The sequence below is a fragment of the Vulpes lagopus genome, chromosome 6, assembly GCF_018345385.1.
Source record: "Vulpes lagopus strain Blue_001 chromosome 6, ASM1834538v1, whole genome shotgun sequence".
NCBI lineage: Eukaryota > Metazoa > Chordata > Mammalia > Carnivora > Canidae > Vulpes > Vulpes lagopus.
In genome coordinates this window covers 87,205,718-87,228,680 of record NC_054829.1, presented here as the reverse complement: position 1 = coordinate 87,228,680, position 22,963 = coordinate 87,205,718, and the positions used below count along the sequence as shown (strand labels likewise).

The 22,963-nt window shown below is 41.3% G+C and overlaps 2 protein-coding genes across 5 annotated transcripts in view; one reads left to right on the top strand and one right to left on the bottom strand.

Annotated features, from left to right (window-relative positions):
* Positions 1-22,963, top strand: part of ABCG2 (ATP binding cassette subfamily G member 2 (Junior blood group)) — a 144,493-nt gene that overhangs the window by 45,692 nt on the left and 75,838 nt on the right. Inside the window, exon 1 of one of the 3 annotated variants that reach the window (XM_041757893.1) lies at positions 21,194-21,447. The exons of 1 other annotated variant lie outside the window; for it this stretch is intronic. Coding sequence is in view for 1 of the 2 variants with exons in the window: in XM_041757891.1 (XP_041613825.1) it covers positions 21,399-21,472 (74 nt within the window). In the remaining variant the exon portion in view is untranslated. Of the gene's footprint in view, positions 1-21,193; positions 21,473-22,963 lie in introns of those variants that run through there. One more of the 3 variants, XM_041757891.1, reaches the window with a different exon arrangement.
* On the bottom strand, positions 8,545-21,329 carry LOC121492744 (collagen alpha-1(I) chain-like). 2 transcript variants are annotated; one of them, XR_005988268.1, is made up of 3 exons: positions 20,728-20,935; positions 11,182-11,327; positions 8,545-9,277 (listed from the first exon to the last, which is right to left on the bottom strand). XR_005988268.1 is itself a non-coding variant. In XM_041757897.1 (2 exons), the coding sequence occupies exon 1, from the start codon at positions 21,327-21,329 to the stop codon at positions 20,733-20,735; it is 597 nt and encodes a 198-aa protein (XP_041613831.1). In that variant the 3' UTR covers positions 19,803-19,837; positions 20,728-20,732. The 2 variants fall into 2 exon arrangements, 1 of the variants encoding a protein (XP_041613831.1); XM_041757897.1 differs by lacking the exons at positions 8,545-9,277; positions 11,182-11,327 and adding an exon at positions 19,803-19,837 and having other exon boundaries at positions 20,728-21,329.

Here is a 22,963-nt window from a genome sequence, read left to right as displayed (position 1 = left end):
CTGAAATAAACCTATTTCTGCATTTGTTTTGGTTATACCATATTATGAAAAATAGGATTTACAGACCATTCGTCAGAGTAGTTTCAGATTTTTGCATTGTTTGGGTCATCTTACTTTTATGATTTTTTTTTGATTAAACAGAGATGACAAGAGAGGATGTATTCTGAAACACACACAAACATCCATGAGTTAGCACACAGGTTTCCAACATGTTAAATGTTGGTAGTACACGAAAGAACACTGCATGTTTTTGTACAGTTTCTTAAATGTTTTAAATAAATAAGGAAATTCTTCTCTCTATATTTAGGATAAACACATTGTTGTTTATAGGCTTTTAAAAAACTGCTTTGTTGAAATTTAGATGCCATAAATTTTAAGTGTGCAGTCCAGTGAATTTAGTAAATTTATAGACTTGCATGACCATTACTAATCCAGTTTTAGAACCTTTCTATTGCCTCAAAAACCTAGCTGCAAACCTATGTTTCCTGGTGCCAGTTATTCCCCCTACACCCCCTCCCTTATTTTCTGACCTTCCAATGAGAACAGTAGATGGTCTCCTAGAAGCTAATGTGTTAGTGTTTGTGTAAAAATATCCATGATCTGTGTTCCTGTAAAAAGTATCTAATATAGCTATAGAACTTATAGTGAAAGGTAAAAAATAAGTGATTTGGTCATTGGGAGGCTTTGAGCAAATTCATTTTATGCACTGTGTGATGATGTGTAATTGGTATTGAAGCATGTTACATGTTGAACTGGAATGTTCCTATGGTATCAGAGGACAATTCTTCCAATGTCCAGTGTGCTTACCATCTAATGATATCTTATCGATCAGCAAGTTGCAGCTGACATTCTCTATGGCCCACCAGAAGGGAGACTTACAATCCCCCCCAAATTGAGGACATACTTGCTAGTTATGATACCTAAACTTGTTAGTGGTTTCACACACACAGAATCCCATGTGTAGTCAAAGAATAATCGGTGTCTTTCACAAACTCTAGTAGTGTTTATTTCTGAGAACACATATTGCTCTTATAAAACTGCTGGAAAAGTTGGCCTTTATGTACCTCAGTAAAAGAGGCAACACTACTCAGGACTCCTGGCAGACTGATTCCATGGGATTTAAAACCCCCTTTTTGTGGAGCTTGTTAAGGTGACAGTGTTCTTTCAAAAAAAAAAAAAAAATACAGGTGACACCTGTCTGGTAGGCTGGCTAAGGAAGTATGGAAAGGCACTAGGGAAGAGTAGCAGATCTCGTTCATAAAGTGTTTGGTGACAATGGGCGGCTGGTTGTATTGAAAAGTACCATGGCCTACTAGTATATAGTAGGTTGGAAAGAAGTCATATAAAGGATAGGTTTGGGCAAAAGCCTAGTGATACTATAGAAGCTTTGTCCTTGATTCGCAAATGAGGAGGCCCTGCCAGCTGTCTGGGAGAGCCAGGAGGGGAGATCACATAGTTCTTCATGGCTGACCCAGGTTGCAAGATCATATTGCTGAAACAGGAGAACCAAGAGGAAAGACCCCCTTGCTGAGATCTGTGCAGTGTGGACTGCTGTTCACCTAATGCATTCAGTACCACCTCCTACTCAGACCTTTATCCTTTTTTTTTTTTTTTAAGACCTTTATCCTTTCAGACACAAACAGGCCCAGATTCTTTTTTTTTTTTTTTTTAATATTTTATTTATTTATTCATGAGAGACACAGAGAGAGAGAGGCAGGCACAGGCAGAAGGAGAAGCAGGCTCCACGCAGGGAGCCCGATGTGGGACTCGATCCTGGGCTTCCAGGATCACGCCCTGGGCCGAAAGCGGCACTAAACCGCTGAGCCACCCGAGCTGCCCCAGGCCCAGATTCTTAATGTGTCCCTGCTTTGTTGCTGGCACAGCCACAAACTCTATTGTGTTGCACTCCAACCACACACGCCCATGCTTCCAGCCCCCTATTAGTCTGTGTGGTTGGCCTCAGAGCAGGGGGCTAGCCTGGGCTTGGGAGGCTGAGGCTGTGTGCTTACCCGTAGTTCAGATCTCTGCGTCTCACAGGCTGGTGCACTCTGGAAAAGCCCTGATAAGGCCAAATAGCCCTTGGTGAGTCCATAACATCAGCTTTGATGAATATGCCACAAGGCAAATCCTTAGATCCCCAGGCCTACAGTCAGGCATGTCACACACTGTCAAGCTTTGACCTCTGCCTCACCTCCCTTTGGCCTTCTCACTAAGCACCTTACCATGCAGCCATTCAGATGGAGGAAGACCTGGAAACTTTGGAGCCACATGAGACATCCCCACCACCACACCTGCAAGCACTGGGACCAAGCCCCCCTGCCACCAACCCTGCCCCCTCCCGGTGGGGGGCCGGGGTAATGCTGGTGACATGTGTCACCACAGGATTGACTAAGATAGCTACCACCCAGTTTACTTAGGGAAAGTGGGTATGTTGCATTACCACTTAAAGAGAAACCAGAGCTTCTGCCCAGCTGTCAACCTTGGTAAACAATGGATATTTGTTAGTGAACAGACACATACAAATGCTGCCAAAAACAAGACTGGAGCTGATGGGGTGCAATCAGGCTACTGCAAAGTTCTGGGGAAAGCAAAGGTCTCAAAGTAGCCAGTCATCATGGGGCCTACATTCTTCAGCATAAGAGCCGAGATGATTAAGACTATGTGTGGGGAAGCTTGGCAGGGGAGCAATCCTATATCCTGGCAGCTTGAAGCCATATGGAGGGAGGTGCTTAATGCTAACAAATGCTTAAAAAAAAAAAAAAAAAGAGTGAACAGGTCTAGGGCAGGGGTTCACATCCCCTTCTCTACCTGGCACTGATCAAAGTATATTGGGAACTTGATGGCACTTAAAGTTGTCAAAGCTGTCAATCCTTAGTGATAGTGGGGCACAGGTTACCATGTTTCCTAGAGTCCCCTGTTGGCACAATTAAAAGCTATTTTGGGTGTGGAAACAAATCTTAAATTGGAATACTGGTTGACATGAGTATATAGCAGGGCTCTTTTGAGCCAATACACAGAGGATGTAAGTAACTAAGAATGCTGAATCCATGATAGGAGGTATATTTTAAAGAAATTCCTCAAGCAGATTTGCAGTCATGTGGCTTTCCCACCCCAAGCCCCAGACAACCACTAACCTACTTTCTAACTCTATAGCTTCACCTTCTCTAGGCATTTCACTAAATGGAATCCTACAATCTTTATTTTCTTGGCTTTTTTCACTTGGCATGTTTTTGAGGTTCATCTGTCTTGTGGCATGAATCATTCATTTTTATTCCTCAATAGTATTCTATTGTATGGATATACCAAATTTTGCTTATCTTCTTACCATTTGACAGACATTCAGGTTGTTTCTGAGTTTGGGCTATTATGAATAATGCTATTTTCTTTATAAATTTATTTTTATTGGTGTTCAATTTGCCAACATATAGAATAACACCCAGTGCTCATCCCATCAAGTGCCCTACTTAGTGCCTGTCACCCAGTCACCCTCACCCCCTGCCCACCTCCCTTTCTACCACCCCTAGTTCTAACATTTGTTTACAGGCTTTTGTGTGAATATATGTTATTATTTCTTTCACACAGATTCCTAGGAATTAATTCTTGGGATTATATGGTTAAATTTATGTTTCACTTTTTAAGAAACCACCAAACTAGTTTTTCCAAATTGTACCATTTTACATTGCCACCAGCAATGTATGAGGATTCCACTTTTCCCACATTCTCTCACTAACCTGTGTTAATTGTGTCTTTTTGATTTTAGCCATTTTAGTGATATGAAGTTGTATCTTATTGTGACTTTAATTTGTATTTCCATAATAACTAATGATGTTGATCATCTCTCTCTCTCTCTTTTTTAAAGATTTTATTTATTTATGAGAGACACAGAGAGAGAGAGAGGCAGAGACACAGGCAGAAGGAGAAGCAGGCTCCATGCAGGGAGCCTGATGGGACTGGATCCCAGGACTCCAGGATCACATCCTGGGCTGAAGGCAGGTGCCAAACCGCTGAGCCACCCAGGGATACCCTGAACATCTCTTCATGTGCTTATTGGTCATTCATATATTTCTGCTGAAATGTCTACATAAATCTTTTGCCCATTTTTAAATTTTTTTTTTTTTTTTAATTTTTATTTATTTATGATAGGCACACAGTGAGAGAGAGAGAGAGGCAGAGACACAGGCAGAGGGAGAAGCAGGCTCCATGCACCGGGAGCCTGATGTGGGATTCGATCCCGGGTCTCCAGGATCGCGCCCTGGGCCAAAGGCAGGCGCTAAACCACTGCGCCACCCAGGGATCCCTTTTGCCCATTTTTAAAACTAGGTAATGCTTTTGATATTCAGTTGGAAGTGTTACTTATAAATTCTGGATGCAAGTTGTTCTTCTATACTACTTTTTTTTTTTTTAAGATTTTATTTATTTATTCATGAGAGACAGAGAGAGAGGCAGAGACACAGGCAGAGGGTGAAGCAGGCTCCATGCAGGGAGCCGGATGTGGAACTCGATTCTGGGACAGCGGGATCACATCCAGAGCCAAAGGCAGACACCCAACCGCTGAGCCACCCACATATCCCTGTACTACACTTAAAAAAAAAAAAAAAAAAAAAAAGCCGGGGATCCCTGGGTGGCTCAGCGGTTTGGCGCCTGCCTTTGGCCTGGGGTGCGATCCTGGAGTCCCGGAATCTAGTCCCGCGTCAGGCTCCCGGCATGGAGCCTGCTTCTCCCTCTGCCCGTGTCTCAGCCTCTCGCTCTCTCTGTGTCTATCATCAATCAATCAATCTTGAAAAAAAAAGCCATATGCAGTATTTACATTTTTAGTTTTACTACAGAATGGAACCAAAAATGTATGAATGTTATTTATTTGGAGAAAAAATATCCACACTATGCATACAAGTTATCAGATACATGATTTGCAAATATTTTCTCTAAGTGGCTATTTTTTTAAAAGATTTTATTAATTTATTTGACAGAGAGAATGAGAGAGCACAAGCAGAGGCGTGGCATGCAGAGGGAGAGGGAGAAGCAGAGGAGGGAGCCTCACATGGGGCTTGATCTCAGGACTCCAAGATCTGGCTAAGCTACCCAGATGCCCCTGGCTAAACTATTTTTTAAAAATATTTTATTTATTTATTCATGAGAGACAGAGAGAGAGAGAGAGAGAGAGAGAGAGAGAGAGAGAGAGAGAGGCAGAGACACAGGCAGAGGGAGAAGCAGGCTCCATGCAGGGAGCCCGATGTGGGATTCGATTCCGGAACTCCAGGATCACACCCTGGGCTGAAGGCAGGCGCTAAACCACTGAACCACCCAGGGATCCCCCTTGGCTAAACTATTTTAAACATATTTACATAAAAGTTTTGGGGAGTCCCTGAAGCCTCTCCTTTTTACCCCAGGATTATCAGACTACAATTTGAAACCTACTACTAGTGAGCAGTTCAGTGGCATTTAAACTCAGCAAGCTAAGTAACTCATCTCCAGCTGGATCATGGACTGGTGGAGTTTAAAGGACTTTGCAAAAAAAAAAAAATAAAAAAAAAAAAATAAAAAAAAAAAAATAAAGGACTTTGCAATTAACCAAATGCCCTTCTAATTTCGTAAATGAACTTAATGACTTATAAAGCCTGTATGCAAGGTTTTTTTGGAGCACTGAAGGCAGAGCTTAAATTGAGGATAAGCAAAAACATCAAGAGTCATCGAGTTCAGATAAGGCAAGAGAACAAAGGGAGAAAGTCAGTATTTCCTGATAAGATTGGAGTTTTATTTGCTGGCTCATGATAAAGGAATTTAAACATCAAAGAGAAGTGAGGAAGAAGTGAACTGTGTAGAAACTGGAATTTAATAATAGAAGTCCACCTCAAGGACTGTTGTTTTAAATACTAACAACAACAACAACAAAAACTCATGCTGTTAAGGGAATTGGGTTGTGTTTAGTGTATAAGGTACAACTTTGAACATTTCCCTCAAACCACTCCCCGCTTCCTTTGCATTTATGATTTATATACATTTCTTTTTGTATACCCCTTTAAATTTACTTCATTTGTCCATTTCACAATGAATTCACTGAGTTCCTATTATAAAGCTAGAAACTGGTCTTAAAATATATTCATACTCTTTTAAGGAAAAATACTTAAGTAAGCAGTTATAAAATCATGGACTAAGTATTAAAACATATGTATATATATATTTTAAGATTTTATTTATTTATTCATGAGAGACCCAGAGAGAGAGGCAGAGACACAGGCAGAGGGAGAAGCAGGCTCCATGCAGGGAGCCTGACGTGGGACTAGATCATGGGTCTCCAGGATCACACCCTGGGCTGAAGGTGGCGCTAAACCACTGAGCCACCCGGGCTGCCCTAAAACATATTTTATAAGTACATATTGTGAGTTTGAGCTCCATATTGGGTGAAGAGACTACTTAAAAATAAAATCTGAAAAAAAAAAAAAAAAAGAAGGGCACCTGAGTGGCTCAGTGGTTGATCATCTGCCTTCGGCTCAGGTGGTGATCCCAGGGTCCTGGGATTGAATTTTGCATCGGGCTCCTCACGGGGAGCCTGCTTCTCTCTCTGCCTGTGTCTCTGCCTCTCTCTTTGTGTCTCTTATGAATAAATAAATAAAATCTAAAAAAAAAAGAGAGAAAATAAATAGAAAACCAGAATAGACCTATAACTGGCAAGGAGATTGAATCGGTAATATAAACCTCCCAGCAAAAAAAAACCAATGGACCAAATAGTTTCACAGGTAGATTCTATCAAATATTTAAAGAACTAATACCAGTCCTTCTCAAACTCTTTCAAAAAACTGAAGAGAAGGTGTGGGACCAAAACTACACAAAGACACTAAAAGATAAAAAGAACTATGGACTACTATCCTTTGTGAATATAGATGCAAAAATTCTTAACATAATAATACTAGCAGCAAATGGAACTCAGCAATTTATTAAAAGGTTTATAAACTGTGACCAAGTGGGATTTAACCGTGTGAAGATGGTTCAACTTATGAAAAACATCAATGCACTATACCACATTATTAGAATGAAGGGAAAAAAACTGCATGATCATCTTGTGTACCAGATATTTGCAGAAAAAATATTTCACAAAACTGTCACCTTTTTATAATAAGAAAGAATAAACTAGGAATAGAAGGAAACTTTCTCCACATGATAGAGACCATATATGAAAGATTCACAGCTGACATCATATCAGTGGTGAAAGACTGAAAACTTTACCCCTAAAATCAGGTATAAGACAAAGATGCCTCCTTTTCCCACTTCTTTTCAACATGGTATTGGAAATTCTATTCAGGGCAATTACGCAGGAGAAAGAAATAACTCCAAATTGGAAATTAAGTAAGATTATCTCTGTTCATAGATGGTATTATCTTTTTTTTTTTTTTTTTTTTTTTTTGAAGAGAGAGAAAGCATGCACTTTTGGGGGTGGAGGTGGGGCAGAGGGAGAGGAAGAGAGAGAATCCCAAGCAGGTTCTACTCTCAACATAGAGCCCGTCACAGGGCTCAATTTCATGATCCTGACATGATCTGAGCTGAAATCAGAGTTGGATGTTTAACTGAGCTGCACAGGCACCCAACGGTATGATCTTATGCATAGAAAACCCGAAAGAGGAGATCCCTGGGTGGCTCAGCGATTTGGCACCTGCCTTTGGCCCAGGGTGCGATCCTGGAATCCTGGGATCGAGTCCTGCATCAGGCTCCCGGCGTGGAGCCTGCTTCTCCCTCTGCCTGTGTCTCTGCCTCCCTCTCTCTCTCTCTATGTCTATCATGAATAAATAAATAAAATCTTAAAAAAAAAAAGAAAACCCGAAAGATTCCACACACACAAAAAATTGTTAGAACTAATGAACGAATTCAGCAAAGTTGCAGGCTACAAAATTAACATGCAGAAATCACTTGCTTTTCTATACCGTGTCAGTGAACAATTTGAAAATAAAATTAGGAAAACAGGGATGCCTGGGTGACTCAGCAGTTGAGGAGCCTGCCTTTGGCTCAGGGTGTGATCCTGGAGTTCCAGATGGAGTCCCACATCAGGCTCCATGCATGGAGTCTGTTTCTCCCTCTGCCTGTGTCTCTGCCTCTTTCTCTGTGTCTCTCATGAATAAATAAATAAAATCTTTAAAAAGAGAGAGAGAGAGAGAGAGAAAATTAAGAAAATAATTGCAAAAAAAAAAAAAGAAAATAATTGCATTTGCATTAGTATAAAAAACAATAAAATACTGAGGAATAAATTTCACCAAGAAGGTGAGAGACTTCTACACTGCAAATTACAAATCATTACTGAAAGAAATTAAAGAAAACATAGATAAGTAGACAGATAACCATAGATTGGAATATTTAATACTGTTAAGATGACAGCATTACCCAAAATGATTTACAGATTAAATGTAATCCTTACCAAAATCCCAATGGCATTTTTTGCAGAAATAGAAAAACCCATCTAAAATGCTTCTGAATCTCAAGGGACCCTGGATAGCTGAAATAATCTTGAAAATGAAGAACAAAGTTTTGCAAATGAGAACAAAGTCTCACACTTTCTGATTCTAAAATTTACTACCAGGCTAGTATAATCACAACAGTGTAGTGGTGGCATAGGTCAGGCATATAGATCAATGGAATAGAATAAAGAGCTCCAAAATAAACCCATGCCTACATGATCAATTTATTTTCAACAAGTGTACAAAGATCACTTAATAGGAAAAGGATAGTCTTTTCAAGAGATGATGTTGGGAAAACTGTATATCCACATGCAAAAGAATGAAGTTGGATTTTTTCCATAAACCATGGACAGAAAACACTCAAAATGGATCAAAGACCCAAAGGTAGAGCTAAAATAGTAAAATCCTTAGAAGAAAACAGAGGTGAAAATCATTATGATACTAGATTTGGCAATGATTTCTTGGATATGATACTGCTGCTTATTTTACAGGATGTTTTCCATCCTTGGCTTATGACCATTACAAGACAATAGCAACCCTCAAACATTATGACCACAAAAAGGTCACTGGACATTTCCAAACATCCTCTGTGTGTGTGGGAGCATTATGAAAATATTTATGAATAAAATTATTTGGTATCTGAAATTTGTCTCAAAATAATTTGTAGGATGGTGCCTAGGTGGCTCAGTGGGTTAAGCATTTGCCTTGGGCTCAGGCTCAGGTCAGGATCTCAGTGTTCTGGGATCAAGCCCTGGGTAGTTGCACTTCCTGCTCAGTGAGGAGTCAGTTTCTCCTCCTCCCTCAGCCGCTCCCCCGCACTGGAGTCCTCTCTGTCCCTTTAAATAAATAAATAAATAAATAGATAGATAGATAGATAAATAAATAAATAAATACTTAAAAGCATTCTTTAAAAATAATTTGTGGGAATGGGAGAGAAAAGGGGAATATGAATAAAATTAAGATTGGCCACTAGTTGCTGATCAGTACATTGGGGCTCATCATATTTTTTTCTACTTGTGAAATGTGTATAATTTTCCATAATAACATGAAAAAGTAAAAAAGATGACATATATTTGAGGACTTTTATTTCCAGCACTATTGCAGCATTAAAGACTCTGAAACTACCCAGCTACATAATATCTAAAAATACTTGATTAAATATTAAAACCCATTTTTAGATCATCAAGTCCGTTAAGCTCAGTAATGGAGCAAAGATCAGGCAGGTAAGCTAATTGTTAAAGCCCTTGGGTATTTGAGATATACCGTGGTCATTGTGATCTGAACTGCATTGCACAGAACGGATGGGGCCAAAGCCTTGAATTCACATAAAATAGAAGCATAATGGAGAAGCATACCCTTAGAAAGGGCAAATTAGAAAGGAAACCCACCCTTCAAAGGTAGACCACAAGAAAACATTGCTATCTTGGCCTACGCTATGAATTGACATTTTAAAAAGAAGAAAAAAAAGTTCCCTGAGAACTTGCAGCCACTGGTCAAATCTTACGCCTTTGGGTATATTCTTTATGAATTCTTTGCATGATCCAAAAACACAAGCCTATAATTTAAAGGCTCTGAGGATGGATAATATCGCTAGGTGTCTCTCAGAGAGAAGGAAATCCAGACTTTTCCAGATGAATGTACCCTCAACTAGGCCTCAAAGAATTCCTACCGGAAGATTGTCTAAAAAACTTAAACAATTATAAAACAAACATCAAGCAAGCCATAGTTAACAAAACCAGAAACACAAAGACTTCAGATAAAATTATCAGAATTAAAATGAAAAATAATTCTGCGTGAAGTACATTAAAATGTAAAAAAAAAAAAGATATTGAAAACATGAACAAGAATAGGAGACTATCAAATAATTAAACCAGTCTGAAGAAGAACAAAATATTACTTTTCAAAATTAAAAGGATCCCTAGTCATTGAAGTTAAGAATATGGATAGAAGATAAATACAACTCTATAGAGAATAGAGAAGATACATCTGAAGAAATTATCTAAGATATAACACAGAGAGACAAAGATGTGGAAAATATGTAAGGGCTAAGAGAGATAGAAGAGTAGTCAGAAGGCCCATCAGGGTGTATACGAGTCTTCCTGTTTGCTGTAAATGAAGCCGCCCATAGCTAGAGTCTAGCTGTGACTTCGTTTTTTTTTTTTTAGAATTAACATGATTTAATTCATTATCAGTCTTATAAACTACTGAGGCTGGGAAGGCCAGGATAGTAGCTTGAATCTCACACACTTTTATTGAGGATGAATCTCATGTGGGGAAGCCCTGTTACTCAGCAGGGAGCAGTGGGAGCACAGGGCTTATCCAACAGTGTTGAAGACTGCCCCAAGGGCAACTGGTGAAACCAGGCTCTTCACAGCCAAAGGTCCACTCCAGTGGCTCCAGGGCCCATTGCCCCCTTTATGGAGAGGAGGCATGGAGATCTTTAGAGGCACTAGGGAGGCAAGATGGGCTTCCCCGCCAATGCGGTGTGTCTCTGCCTCAGTTTCCCCACTCACACAACACAGTACACATCCCTAGGCAGAGTTGAACAGCACTGTCTCTCACCATCTCCACCCTTTTATAAGTGGCCAGGCTCATCTACACCTTAGGCTTCAGACAGTGCCTAACTCTGGTCCTCTGCTTTGTGGGCTTTGAGTTCCTTTTATTTAGACAAACTCCTTACCCCTACTACCTACTTCTAGACCCAAGTCCCTCAACCTGAAATATTTAGTTAAACTCTTACCAGTGGGGGTTTCTGTCATGGAGATAACCATCTTGGATTTGCAACTCCTAGACTTTCTTGTTTTTCCTCTTTTATGTTGATATGTGTGAAGGGTGAGCAAATTCATTCCACCTTCTTTCTCCAATTTTATTTTTTCTTAGTAGTTCCTACAGGAAATAATGGTGTCATTATTTCTTATATCAGCACTCAGGTAAAGAGCCAAAATGTGAGCCTAAATTGTTTAGGAGCTGTATCACTTTGGGTAAATAGCTTAATCTCACTATGCTTCAGATTCATCTGCAAGATAGAGTTGTTAATACAATCCACCTAAGGGCATTGTTGTGAGGATTAGGTGAGGTTTAAAAAAAAAAAAACTCACAAAATTTATTTATTTATTTATTTATTTTACTATTTTTTATTATTTATTATTTTTATTTTTTTAAAATTATTTTTATTTTTATTTATTTATGATAGTCACAGAGAGAGAGAGAGAGAGAGAGAGAGAGGCAGAGACACAGGCAGAGGGAGAAGCAGGCTCCATGCACCGGGAGCCCGACGTGGGATTCGATCCCGGGTCTCCAGGATCGCGCCCTGGGCCAAAGGCAGGTGCTAAACCGCTGCGCCACCCAGGGATCCCTATTTTATTATTTTTTATAAGATTTTATTTATTTATTCATAGACACAGAGAGAGAGGCAGAGACACAGGCAGAGGGAGAAGCAGGCTCCTTGCAGGGAGCCCGACGTGGGACTCGATCCCGGTCTCCAGGATCACACCCCAGGCTGCAGGCAGCGCCAAATTGCTGCCCCACCGGGGCTGCCCAACTCACAAAATTTAAAGGCACTTGGAACATGCCTGGCAAGGAGCAAGTACTCAATAATTATTAGCTGTTATGATTGACATTGGGTGAAAATCGAGGTTACCTTCTGTTTTCCAAATACACATAATTTTGTTTTAAAGATTTTATTTTTCTATTAATGAGAGACACACAGAGAGAGAGAGAGAGAGGCAGAGATAGAGGCTGAGGGAGAAGCAGGCCCCCTGCAGCGAGCCCAATGTGGGGAAGGGGGACAGGATCACAACCAGAGCCAAAGGCAGACGCTCAACCACTGAGCCACCCAGGTGCCCCTAAATACATATCATTTTATTCTTATCTTTATTCAACGCTGTGACATGGGTATTATCACCCCCAATGTGAGCAAGGAAATTGAGGCACAAAAGGGTCAAATAGTAAAAGCTCCAGAGGTGAGAAAAAACCTGGGTACATCTGGATTGGCTAATGGCTTTGTCACACATAGAGTAATGGATGTTTGTTTTCTGGTTTAATATGGGTTCTGGGCCAAGTTATAGGTGTTTGACTTTGCTGACTTCATCTATCATAATATTAAGCATGACAACCATATGTGAAAAAATCTTAAGTATGACGAATCATATGTCATTTAATGCTCATTACCCTTTGACTTCGTTTGCTGCCAAGAACAGATTCTTCCCTCTGCAGGCAATAAAGTGTTTATAGTAGTCAGTAATATATCATGTGAAAGAGGTCAGCCATTGATGAAACCCTCTTCTATTTTTACAGCTTGGCAGATACAGGTAAGGGTGGATAGGCCCCTGAATTGCATATGATAAACTCACTTTTATTATCCAGTCGATAAATTTTTATCCATTATCTGTTGTGTTCAAGGCCCTGAGGGAGGCAATATTTAGGACATAGATGGAGGGGGAAGGCATTACTTTCTCACAATTCCATTAACCACCCATAAGGTTTTGGGCTTCTCGGGTTCAAGATCTTGTAGTCAGCTTAGCTCCTTTGTCTTTCAGCTTCAAATTCCTATCAGTTACCAGGTACTATAAACTCGTCTTTCACAGTGTTTCCTTTATGCCTCTTTCCTCAGAAATTCTTCCACTGTTGCTCTAGTTCAGTCTTAATTTTGTTCATTTCCAGACTGATCTTCGCCTTCCCGTATCACCCACCATCCTATAGGTGAACAGATCAATCTTTCTAAAACACCACTTTGATAATGTCATCCTTCTACACTAAATTTTCATTAGTTTCTCACTCTCAAGGTAAGTTTAAATTCCTTAGCGTGGCATTCGAGGCTTCCACAATTTGGCTCCAGCCAGAAGATTCTCTCACATTTCTCAGTATTCTCTTAGAATAGAACCTTTGAGATGCTTCTTGGGGGACAGGTTTCATGAGTAAATGCTGTATACATGTTCTGCAATGATGAAACCTACTTAATTAACTTAAAAATTATTTATTTATTCATGAGAGAGAGAGAGAGAGAGAGGCAGAGACACAGGCAGAGGGAGAAGCAGGCTCCATGCAGGGAGCCCGACAATGGGACTCGATCCCGGGTCTCCAGGATCAGGCCCTGGGCTGAAGATGGCATTAAACCACTGAGCCAACTGGGCTGCCCCGTTTGTAGTTTATTATCAATACCCCCAAATCTCCATGCTCCACTGGATTCACTGTCCCTTCCAAAGATGACTACTTTTTTGACTTCTATCACTATTCATGAGTTTTCTGGGTTTTTTGTTTGTTTGTTTGTTTGTTTTTATGGAGATAAAACTGACATATAACGAACATTTTTTTTGATCTGGGTGGCAAATATACAGGTGTTTTCACTTTATAAATATATATCGAGCTGTTTACTGAGATTTTCTGTACTTATTCTGGATGTGTGTTATACTTCAATTAGAAAAGCTCACTTAAATGAAAGACATGAATATGTGAAGTTTAGTCTGCTGGACTCTCAACATTTTAAAAAAAGATTTTATTTATTTATTTTATAGAAGAGAGAGAGAGAAGAGCACAATCAGGAAAGGTAGATGGAGAGGGAGAGAGAATCTCAAGCAGACTCTCTGCTGAGCACAGAGGGAGAGAGAATCTCAAGCAGACTCTCTGCTGAGCACAGAGCCCCACATGGGGCTAAATCCCACAACTCCGATATCATGACCTGAGTTGAAATCAAGAGTCAGACACTCAACTGACTGCGCCACTCAGGTGCCCTATGAACTCTCAACATTTAACCTTTTAGCCTATTTCCTGATATTCTCCAGGTTAATTATCAATACCTAATCATGTATATTTTTTCCCTTGCTTCTCATTTTTAGGGCTTGGTTACCTCTGTGAACTTTATAACCAAATGAATTATTTCTTCTTTGGTTTCTTGTCTGCTATATAAAGCCAATTATATGAACCAAAATAGCCTGGCTCCACATCTGGGCTCTTAACACCTCTACCCCCTCAACACACACACACACACACCACATTTGTATTAATGCCACCTGTTCTCTTCTCCATGACTTTAAGAATCTGACAACTGGTTTAGGCATTTCCCTTCTCTCTAAGATGGTCACTATCTTGGCAAAATCTGTGTTTACTTATTTTTATTTATTTATTTAAAAATTTATTTATTTACCTGAGAGAGAGAGAGAGAGAGAGCAAGCAGGGAGGGGCAGAGAGAATCTGAGTAGACTCTGTGCTGAGTGTGGAACCTGATGTGGGACTTGATTTTACGACTCTGAGATCATGACCTGAGCTAAGACAAGAGTTGGATGCTTAACCGACTGTGCCACCCAGGTGCCCCTATTTATTTATTTTTAAGATTTCATTTTCAAGTAATCTCTTGAGCCCCAATATGGGGCTCAAACTCACAACCTTGATATCAAGAGTTGCCTGCTCCATTGACTGAGCCAGTCAGGTGCCCCAAAGTCTGCGTTTATTTAAATGATCAATCTGTCACCCTGGTTTCTGTGTTTTTGGTCTTCTCAACTTCACCCCAAGGGTAGGTAGAATTTTAAAGATTCCCTTCTCCCCCAAACGCCAAGATTCTAGTTCATTCACTGGTTATTTAACCAGACACTACTCTAGATACTGCTCTGGGGAATTTTCCAGCTGTAATTAATGCTGGAAATTAAAATCAGGGACGCCTGGGTGGCTCAGTGGTTGAGCATCTGCCTTCGGCTCAGGATGAGATCCCAGGGTCCTGGGATTGAGGACCTGCAGGGAGCCTGCTTCTCTTTCTGCCTGTGTCTCTGCCTCTCTCTCTATGTCTCTCATGAATAAATAAATAAATTTTAAAATAAATAAATAAATAAAGTCCCAAATCAGTGGGCCCTGAAATAGTGAGATTATCAGGTTGGGCCTGATTTAATTACACGAACCCTTTAAAATGTAGAAGGGGGAAGTTTAAGCGATTTGAGAAGAACTTACTTTAAAGATGAAGGGAGTCACAAAAGAAGGAGTGTGGACAGCCTCTGGAGGCACTGATTGATGGCAAGGAAACAGGGATCTCAATCCTAAAGCTGCAAAGAATTGGATTCTGCCAATAACCTGACCTTAGCAGCAGATTCTTCAGATAAGAGCCCTCATTCAGGTAAAAGCCCATCTGGTTGACACTTCGATTTGGCCCTGTAATACACAGAGCAGAGCCTAACCTAGCCAGCTGCCCTAGATTCTTGACCTCCAGAATTGTGAGATAATAAATGTTTTAAGATGCTAAAGTGATATAAGTGTACCTCTCTTCCACCTTCATAATCCTACTGTCATGTCTAAACCCTGCGACCTTGTTAAAACCTGGAATGCCAGTCTTAGATGCCAATTTCCTGTTCAGTGACCTCATCTTCATGGTTCAGCTCCTTAGCCTCCCCTCCATGGGTTCTCTTTCTACCTGTCTCTTCCTGCCTTCACTTTCCTATGACAAATCATTTCACACACTCAACTCCTTGCTCCATTTTTCTATGCCTTATCCACTCAGCAAAACCACATTCTAGAATTTATTTAACCTTCTAATCTTCTCTATCTTTATGAATGGGAATTCTCTGTGAATGCGAAAGCTATGACCCTGAGAAGTTCACCACGTGGGGGTAAGCACTGAAGAAGGTACTGTGTCCTCACCAACTCTTTGCCCTTGGTGGCCAAGCTGGCAAATAAACTAAGAACTCGGGGCAGCTGGGAAAGGCTAGGAAGGTATTGAAAATCTTATGAGAAGGATGAAGAGAGCTTCTCATAGGTCTGTATAGGAGCTTTTCTAGTACAGCAGCTGATCATGGAGTTACAGGCCCAGGAAGTTCCTTTGTTTAAAAGAGAATACTGGGGTAGCCCCGATGGCCCAGCGGTTTGGCGCCACCTTCAGCCTGGGGTATGATCCTGGAGACTGGGGATCAAGTCCCACATCAAGCTCCCTGCATGGAGCCTGCTTCTCCCTCTGCCTGTGTCTCTGCCTCTCTCTGTGTGTGTGTCTCTCATGAATAAATAAAATCTTAAAAAAAAAAATAAAAGAGAATACTGTTCTTGGTTTTGCCTTGGTTGCCATTTTTATAATAAGCTATACGCTTTATCAGCATTAAACAGATTTGTATACTTTGCTGTGTCTGTTGTTAACATTCCACCAAGGAATAATACCTTGCTGAAAACCATACAGGCAAGTCCCTTACTGGTGTGATTTTTAGGAAGGCATATTACCACCATCCCCCTCTGCAGAAAAAAATAAAAATTTCCAATTATTTTTAGAGTTTTCAAAAAATGAGGCTCAAATGATTTCATGAATGAGTATGTCGGTTTCCCTGTTTGTCTGTTTTTGTCCATACATACTGCCTACAAAAGCACCTGGTGACACCTCACCCCTGCCAGTGCCCATTTAAGATCTTCAGTGTATGTTTATAGGCGTGGACTACAGATGGTCCCAACACTTTCTATTAGGATTGAAATGAGATCCTAATTTTGATAATTCTGTGGTTTGATTGCAAGGCTCATAAAATATGACAAAACAGTGACTTCAGCTACCTTAAAGAAAGCCTAGTCGATCAATACTTATCAAAGATTCAGACTCCTTCTGTTTACTTGTTCTGCAACCTAAGAAATCAATAGAGGGAAATGGGAAAAGGCCTTACATAGAAAATTTATGAATAAACCACAAATGATCATTAAACATTAAAAAGTTTACTCTAAGTCAAAGAGATGTAAATTAAAACACTGCCATTTGTCATCTATCAAATTTAAAAAGATTAAAATTATTATTCTATCCAGTAGTTGTGAGAGCTCAGGTAAACAAGCAACCTTTTAAATTGTTGGAATACTGAATTTGGCGTGAATTATTTCATGGGAAATCTGGTTATACGTATTAACAGTTTTGTTTTGTTGGTTTTTTTTTTTTGTATTAAAAAATTTTAAATGTGCAATATCTTTTGCCTGAGCAATGCCCCTTCTAGAATTTAGCTGGATGTGTGCAATGACATGCTACAAGGATGTTTTGCGAATAATAGGAAGACTAGTTAAATTAATTATGGTACATAACAAACAATGGAATACCATGCAACTATTCATTTTAAAGTTATAGAAATATACTGAATGACAGGGGAACCATGTTTGTAGTTTACAATGGAGCAGTTTACAAAATAATTATAGTTACCAATTTTTGAGTGCTAACCGGTGTTAATAATTCTGTTCAGGGTTTTATACACATTATTTCAATCAATTTTTCTAATTATCCTGAGAGATTGTTTCCCCTGATTACCAATAACACTAAAGACCAAATAAGTAGTACAAGTGCAAATCTCCAGGGTTTGGGAGAACCAGGATATAGATGCAGATTATCTGAGTCTACAAATGACGCTTTTTAAAGTTTTATTTATTCATGAGAGACAGAGAGAGAGAGAGAGAGAGAGAGGCAGAGATAGAGGCAGAGGGAGAAGCAGGCTCATGCAGGGAGCCCAATGTGGGACTCGATCCAGGGACTCCGTGATCACGCCCTGAGCCAAAGGCAGATGCTCAACCGCTGAGCCACCCAGGCGTCCCCAGATGATGCATTTTATCGCTGTACTAATTGCATATAAGCCCGTTTTTATTTTTAGAGAAAATACGTATGCACAGAAAGAAACTAAAAGCAGGTAGGATGTGGTTGCTGGGTTACAAGTCATTTTTATTTTCATCTTGCTTGGTAGTACAATGAGAGAAAAATAAATGCCAGAATAACACAATCAGTGGGAATCTATGGGGCTCTACCAACACTGGGCAGTTACTCTTTTCTGGCAATATAAAAGAGGTTATGAGACAGAGGACAGAGAGCAGCAGTCTCAGAAGCTGTGAGTTCCCCTATGCACCCCTCTAACTTTTGACCTTGTCAAACTGGTCTCCTTTGTACCGGGTGACTCATCTGTAAATTAGCAAGGTCATCTTTAGATTCCTCCCTCACTATATTGTGACCTGAAACATCCAAACACTAAAAGAGAGGACAGGACATTTGAAAATGATTAGCCCAGGCAGCCCGGGTGGCTCAGCGGTTTAGCACCGCCTTTGGCCCAGGGCCTGATCCTGGAGATGCGGGATCAAGTCCCATGTCAGGCTCCCTGCTTGGAGCCTGCTTCTCCCTCTGCCTGTGTCTCTGCCTCTGTGTGTGTGTGTGTGTGTGTCTCTCATGAACAAATAAATAAAATCTTAAAAAAAAAAATGATTAGCCCAAAATAAAACCCTAACTTAGAATCATTTTAGACTCCTTAACAATGCAGTACATTTATGAAATGCTGGCTTTAATCTTTTATTAAACAGAATTTGATGGCGATAATCGGTTTCAGAGAATTAGAGTGAGATTAGGAATTAATGTAACTTTAGCTAGCATATACAGTATGGAAAAATCAAACTCTTAAAAATTAGGCTAAAGACAAGGTAGAAAGTTTTGTTTGTTTTAGTGATTTTTAACCCTATTTTAGGTGAAGTATTTAAGTATTGTCTTTAAGTATTGTCGTGTGTCTTTATATGTATGTGTTCCTGACTAAAACAGACATTTTATTTTATTTTTTTAAGATTTTATTTATTTATTCATGAGAGACACAGAGAGAGAGAGAGAGGCAGAGACACAGGCAGAGGGAGAAGCAGGCTCCATGCAAGGAGCCTGATGTGGGGACTCGATCCGCGGTCTCCAGGATCACACCCTGGGCTGCTGGCGGCACCAAACCGCTGCGCCACCGGGGCTGCCCAAACAGACATTTTATTGATTTACTTTTAAACACAATTCTTTTTCCAATATAAAAGTTGTATATCTGCATTAAAACAAATTTAGAAAATTACACTAAAATAGAAGAAAAAAAAAGAACCATAATGTCACAGCCCAGAAAACTAACATTTTCTTGTATTGCCAGCTATTTTCTAAGTTTTAGATTTGTTTTCATTTTACATAATTGCAGAATGCTATATTCAGCTTATCATTCTGCTTTTATCAATTTTATGTGTATTTTTTACATTTTTATAAGTTCCATCTTGGAATTGCCCTCAGAATTTGCTGGCAAATTAAAAAATCTTTACTGATATCAGTAAAGTTTTGTTCTTTGGGTGGTGCTTTTAAATTTTGTAAACAGTTATTAAAAGCCATCTCTGAAAAGTTTTTCTCAGTCTTGGCTAAAGTGATAAATATATTTGTATATGAGTGTTTAAGTGTCTTTAAATGGACTCTAATCCAAAAAACCATGTGTTTGGGCACATCCTGGATACGTACTTTAAAATCCTCTAGAAGGGGGTCGCCTGGGTGGCTCAGCGGTTGAGCATCTGACTGGCTCAGGATGTGATCCTGGAGTCCCGGGATCGAGCCCCATGTCGGGCTCCCTGCATGGAGCCTGCTTCTCTCTCTGTGTCTCTGCCTCTCTGTGTGTGTGTGTCTCTCATGAATGAATAGATAAAATCTTTAAAAAAAAATAAAATAAATAAAATCCTTTAAAAGTATGCAGTATGGTACTTTAAATATTCTAAAAGGATTGTGCATAATTAATTTCTTATTTAGGCTTCCTAGCTAAAACTTCTGCTTTAAGGTAGGTTCCACACCCAACATAGGGCTTGAACTCATGACCCTGAAATCAAGGGTCACACACTATACTAAGCCTGCCAGATGCTCCGTGATGAAAGATTTCTTGTAGGGAGTTACGAATTAACAGTAATTCCTAGTGTTGCTTTAAATAGTTTGATTTTTGGTAGTAAGTGCAAACTACAAAATAGATCCAAGTACTAATTTCCCAGAGTAGATGCAGCAGGCAAATGTTGGGAAAGCCATACCCACTCCTAAGGCCTGATAACCACACCTTTTCTTGCATATGCACACTTCCCAGCTTTTCCACCCGAACAGTAAGTACTGCAGAGAGGGATTTATTAAAGGAGAGTGCAGAATACAATTAAACCGTTCACAGTAATATTTCCTTCCTTCCTTTCTTTCTTTCTTTCTTTCTTTCTTTCTTTCTTTCTTTCTTTCTTTCTTTCTTTCTCTCTCTCTCTCTCTCTCTCTCTTTCTTTCTTTCTTTCTTTCTTTCTTTTCTTTCTTTCTTTCTTTTTTAGATTTTACTTATTTATTCCTGAGACACACACAGAGAGAGAGAGAGGCAGAGACACAGGCAGAGGGAGTAGCAGGCTCCAGGCCCGAGCCGGATCCCGGGACCCCAGGGCCACGCCCCCGGCCGAAGGCGGCCCTAACCGCTGCGCCCCCGGCTGCGCGCTCAGTACTATTTCCATTCAACTTCCCCCTCGCAGGGTCCCTTGGCTTCAGGATTCAGCTCCGGAATCTACTGAGCTGGGGCGTACTCACCTGTCTCAGACACGCATTCGGTACCGACCGACCTGTGACAGGAAAACAAAACCAAACGGCCAACCGCTGGGTGTCAGCGTCCCCCGGTGCTTCGGGCGCGGGGCGCAGGGACCAGGGCAGGGGCTGACCAGCCTGGGTGGCGTCCTGTGATTGCCGGGATGAGTCACCTCTGTTGCCCTCCTTCGGTGCATGCCCCGGAGGCGGCGTTTAGGGCTTGTGCCTCTGCCCCAGGGGGCAGTCACCTCCGCGGCCTGGGGCCGGCCGGAGGGTGGGGGTGGGACCCGCTGCCCCGCTGCCCCGCGAGCCGGGCCAGCCCCGGTCCGTCCGCGCGCGGCTGCAGGCGCAGGGCGCTTGGCGGCGGCCGGGCGGGCTGGGACCCCGGGCGCCGCGGCCCTCGCTCTGCCCCGGGCGGGCGCCGACCCCCGCAGCGCCGACGCGGTGGGCGGCCGGGCCGCGCGCAGCCCCGTCCCCAGGCCCGAGCGCGCGGGAGGCCCGAGGGAGGCCCGGCCCCGGCGGAGATCGCGCGCGCAGGGGTCGGGCGGAAGCCGCGGGGAAAGGCGCCCGGGAGGCTTTGGAAGCGCCGTCCGGATGCTCGAGGCCATTGTTAGGGGCGGCTTCCTCGGGAGGGTGTCAGGAAGGCGCGGCTGAGCCAGCGCCGCTCTATATAAGTGATGCGAGCGCCCTGCCTCCGAGCACACGGACTCCGAGATCGAGACCTCGGTGAGGCTGGGCCTCCGGGAGCTGAGTGAGTAAACGGCGAGAACCCTTTGGGCGGCCGGTGGCGAATTGCACGGACATTTGCTCCACAATAATAGAAAACCTGAGTGGAGGCGACCAGGTTTTAGTTAGTCCCTCCCAGGGTGATGTGAAAATGTGTGTGAACTCCAAGTTGAGAACGCAGATCTGGTTTTTTAGAAATCAGTGCCTTGGAGCAAACTGATTGTGTCTGGCGGTGTGTGTTAAGAACCAGTTGCTGAAACTCTTGCCTTTCTCCAAAAGTGTGAAACGGTTAAAAACTGATTGAGCATGGTAGGAGAGAAATTTGTTAATATTGGTACTTTTTTTTTTTTCCCCCAAAGATTTTATTTATTTATTCATGAGAATACACAGAGAGGAGAGAAAGAGGCAGGCAGAGGCACAGGCAGAGGGAGAAGCAGGCTCCATGCACCGGGAGCCCGACGTGGAACTCGACCCCGGGTCTCCAGGATCGCGCCCTGGGCCAAAGGTGGCTCTAAACCGCTGCGCCACCCGGGTTGCCCAATATTGGTACTTTAAAAACAAAAAGGGATTAACAAAAAGATATTTTATGTCTTTTTCTCATCTCCAGGACATAAATTTTTGTCCACAGCTTTGGAAGGCTTGCTAAAAGGTTATTGCCCCTTTGTAAGTTTTTTTGTGGATAGCAGGCTATCATATGATGATCGACTTCAAAAAATTAACCAGCTTATTACAATACTTATTAAAAATAGTAGTGAAGAAGTTAGAACAGTATTAGAACAGTATCTGTATGCAGAAAAATACAAGACCAAGAAAAATTAGATTGTGAATTTAGCAGTTACAGAAATAACTGTAATGTTGCCTAGTTTTATTTTCTTGCCTAATGGCGGAAATAGAAAGGCTAGTTCCACTTCTGGGGGGAAAAAAAAGAGATTTATAGTAACAATGTGTATTGGTTATGTTTGTTCAGCAAGAGCTCCCTTAGGAAACATATTCTTTTGTATTAAGAAGCTATTAAAATAATACACTTACAGCCAAAGTCTATTTCTGCATTTGTTTTTATTAAGCGTCCATGAAACATTTGAGGTGAGTGTAAGTGTTCCAAGTGCTAAATAAGATAACAGCCAAAGGTTGAGGGAAGCACATTCAAATGGACTTGGACAGATGCTGTGCAAATTAAAGTTGCATCCTGGAAGCCATAATAAAAAAGGATGATTAGTCACATAATTCAATGAGGATGAAGGGGGAAACATACCAGCTCCATGGAAAAGCCTTTCCTGACATTTACAAAAGATGCAGAAGAGACTGTAAAATGGTAGTGGGAGAGCATCCTGGGTGCTCACCCAGATAGTGCCTGCAGTAGTGCATTTTCTGGGATGCATTGCTCTAGTTGCAATTTTCTTTACCCTGACGGTTGTTAGAAACTCTTGCTGATGCTGAGACCCTATTGTCACACATGCTGCTGTTTGATGGTTTGGGGTTTATTCAGGGACAAATCTAGATTTTATAGATGGTTAGG

Excerpts from the sequence above, each read along its gene's own strand:
- LOC121492744 (XM_041757897.1), bottom strand. The coding sequence starts at position 21,329 with ATGGCCTCGAGCATCCGGACGGCGCTTCCAAAGCCTCCCGGGCGCCTT.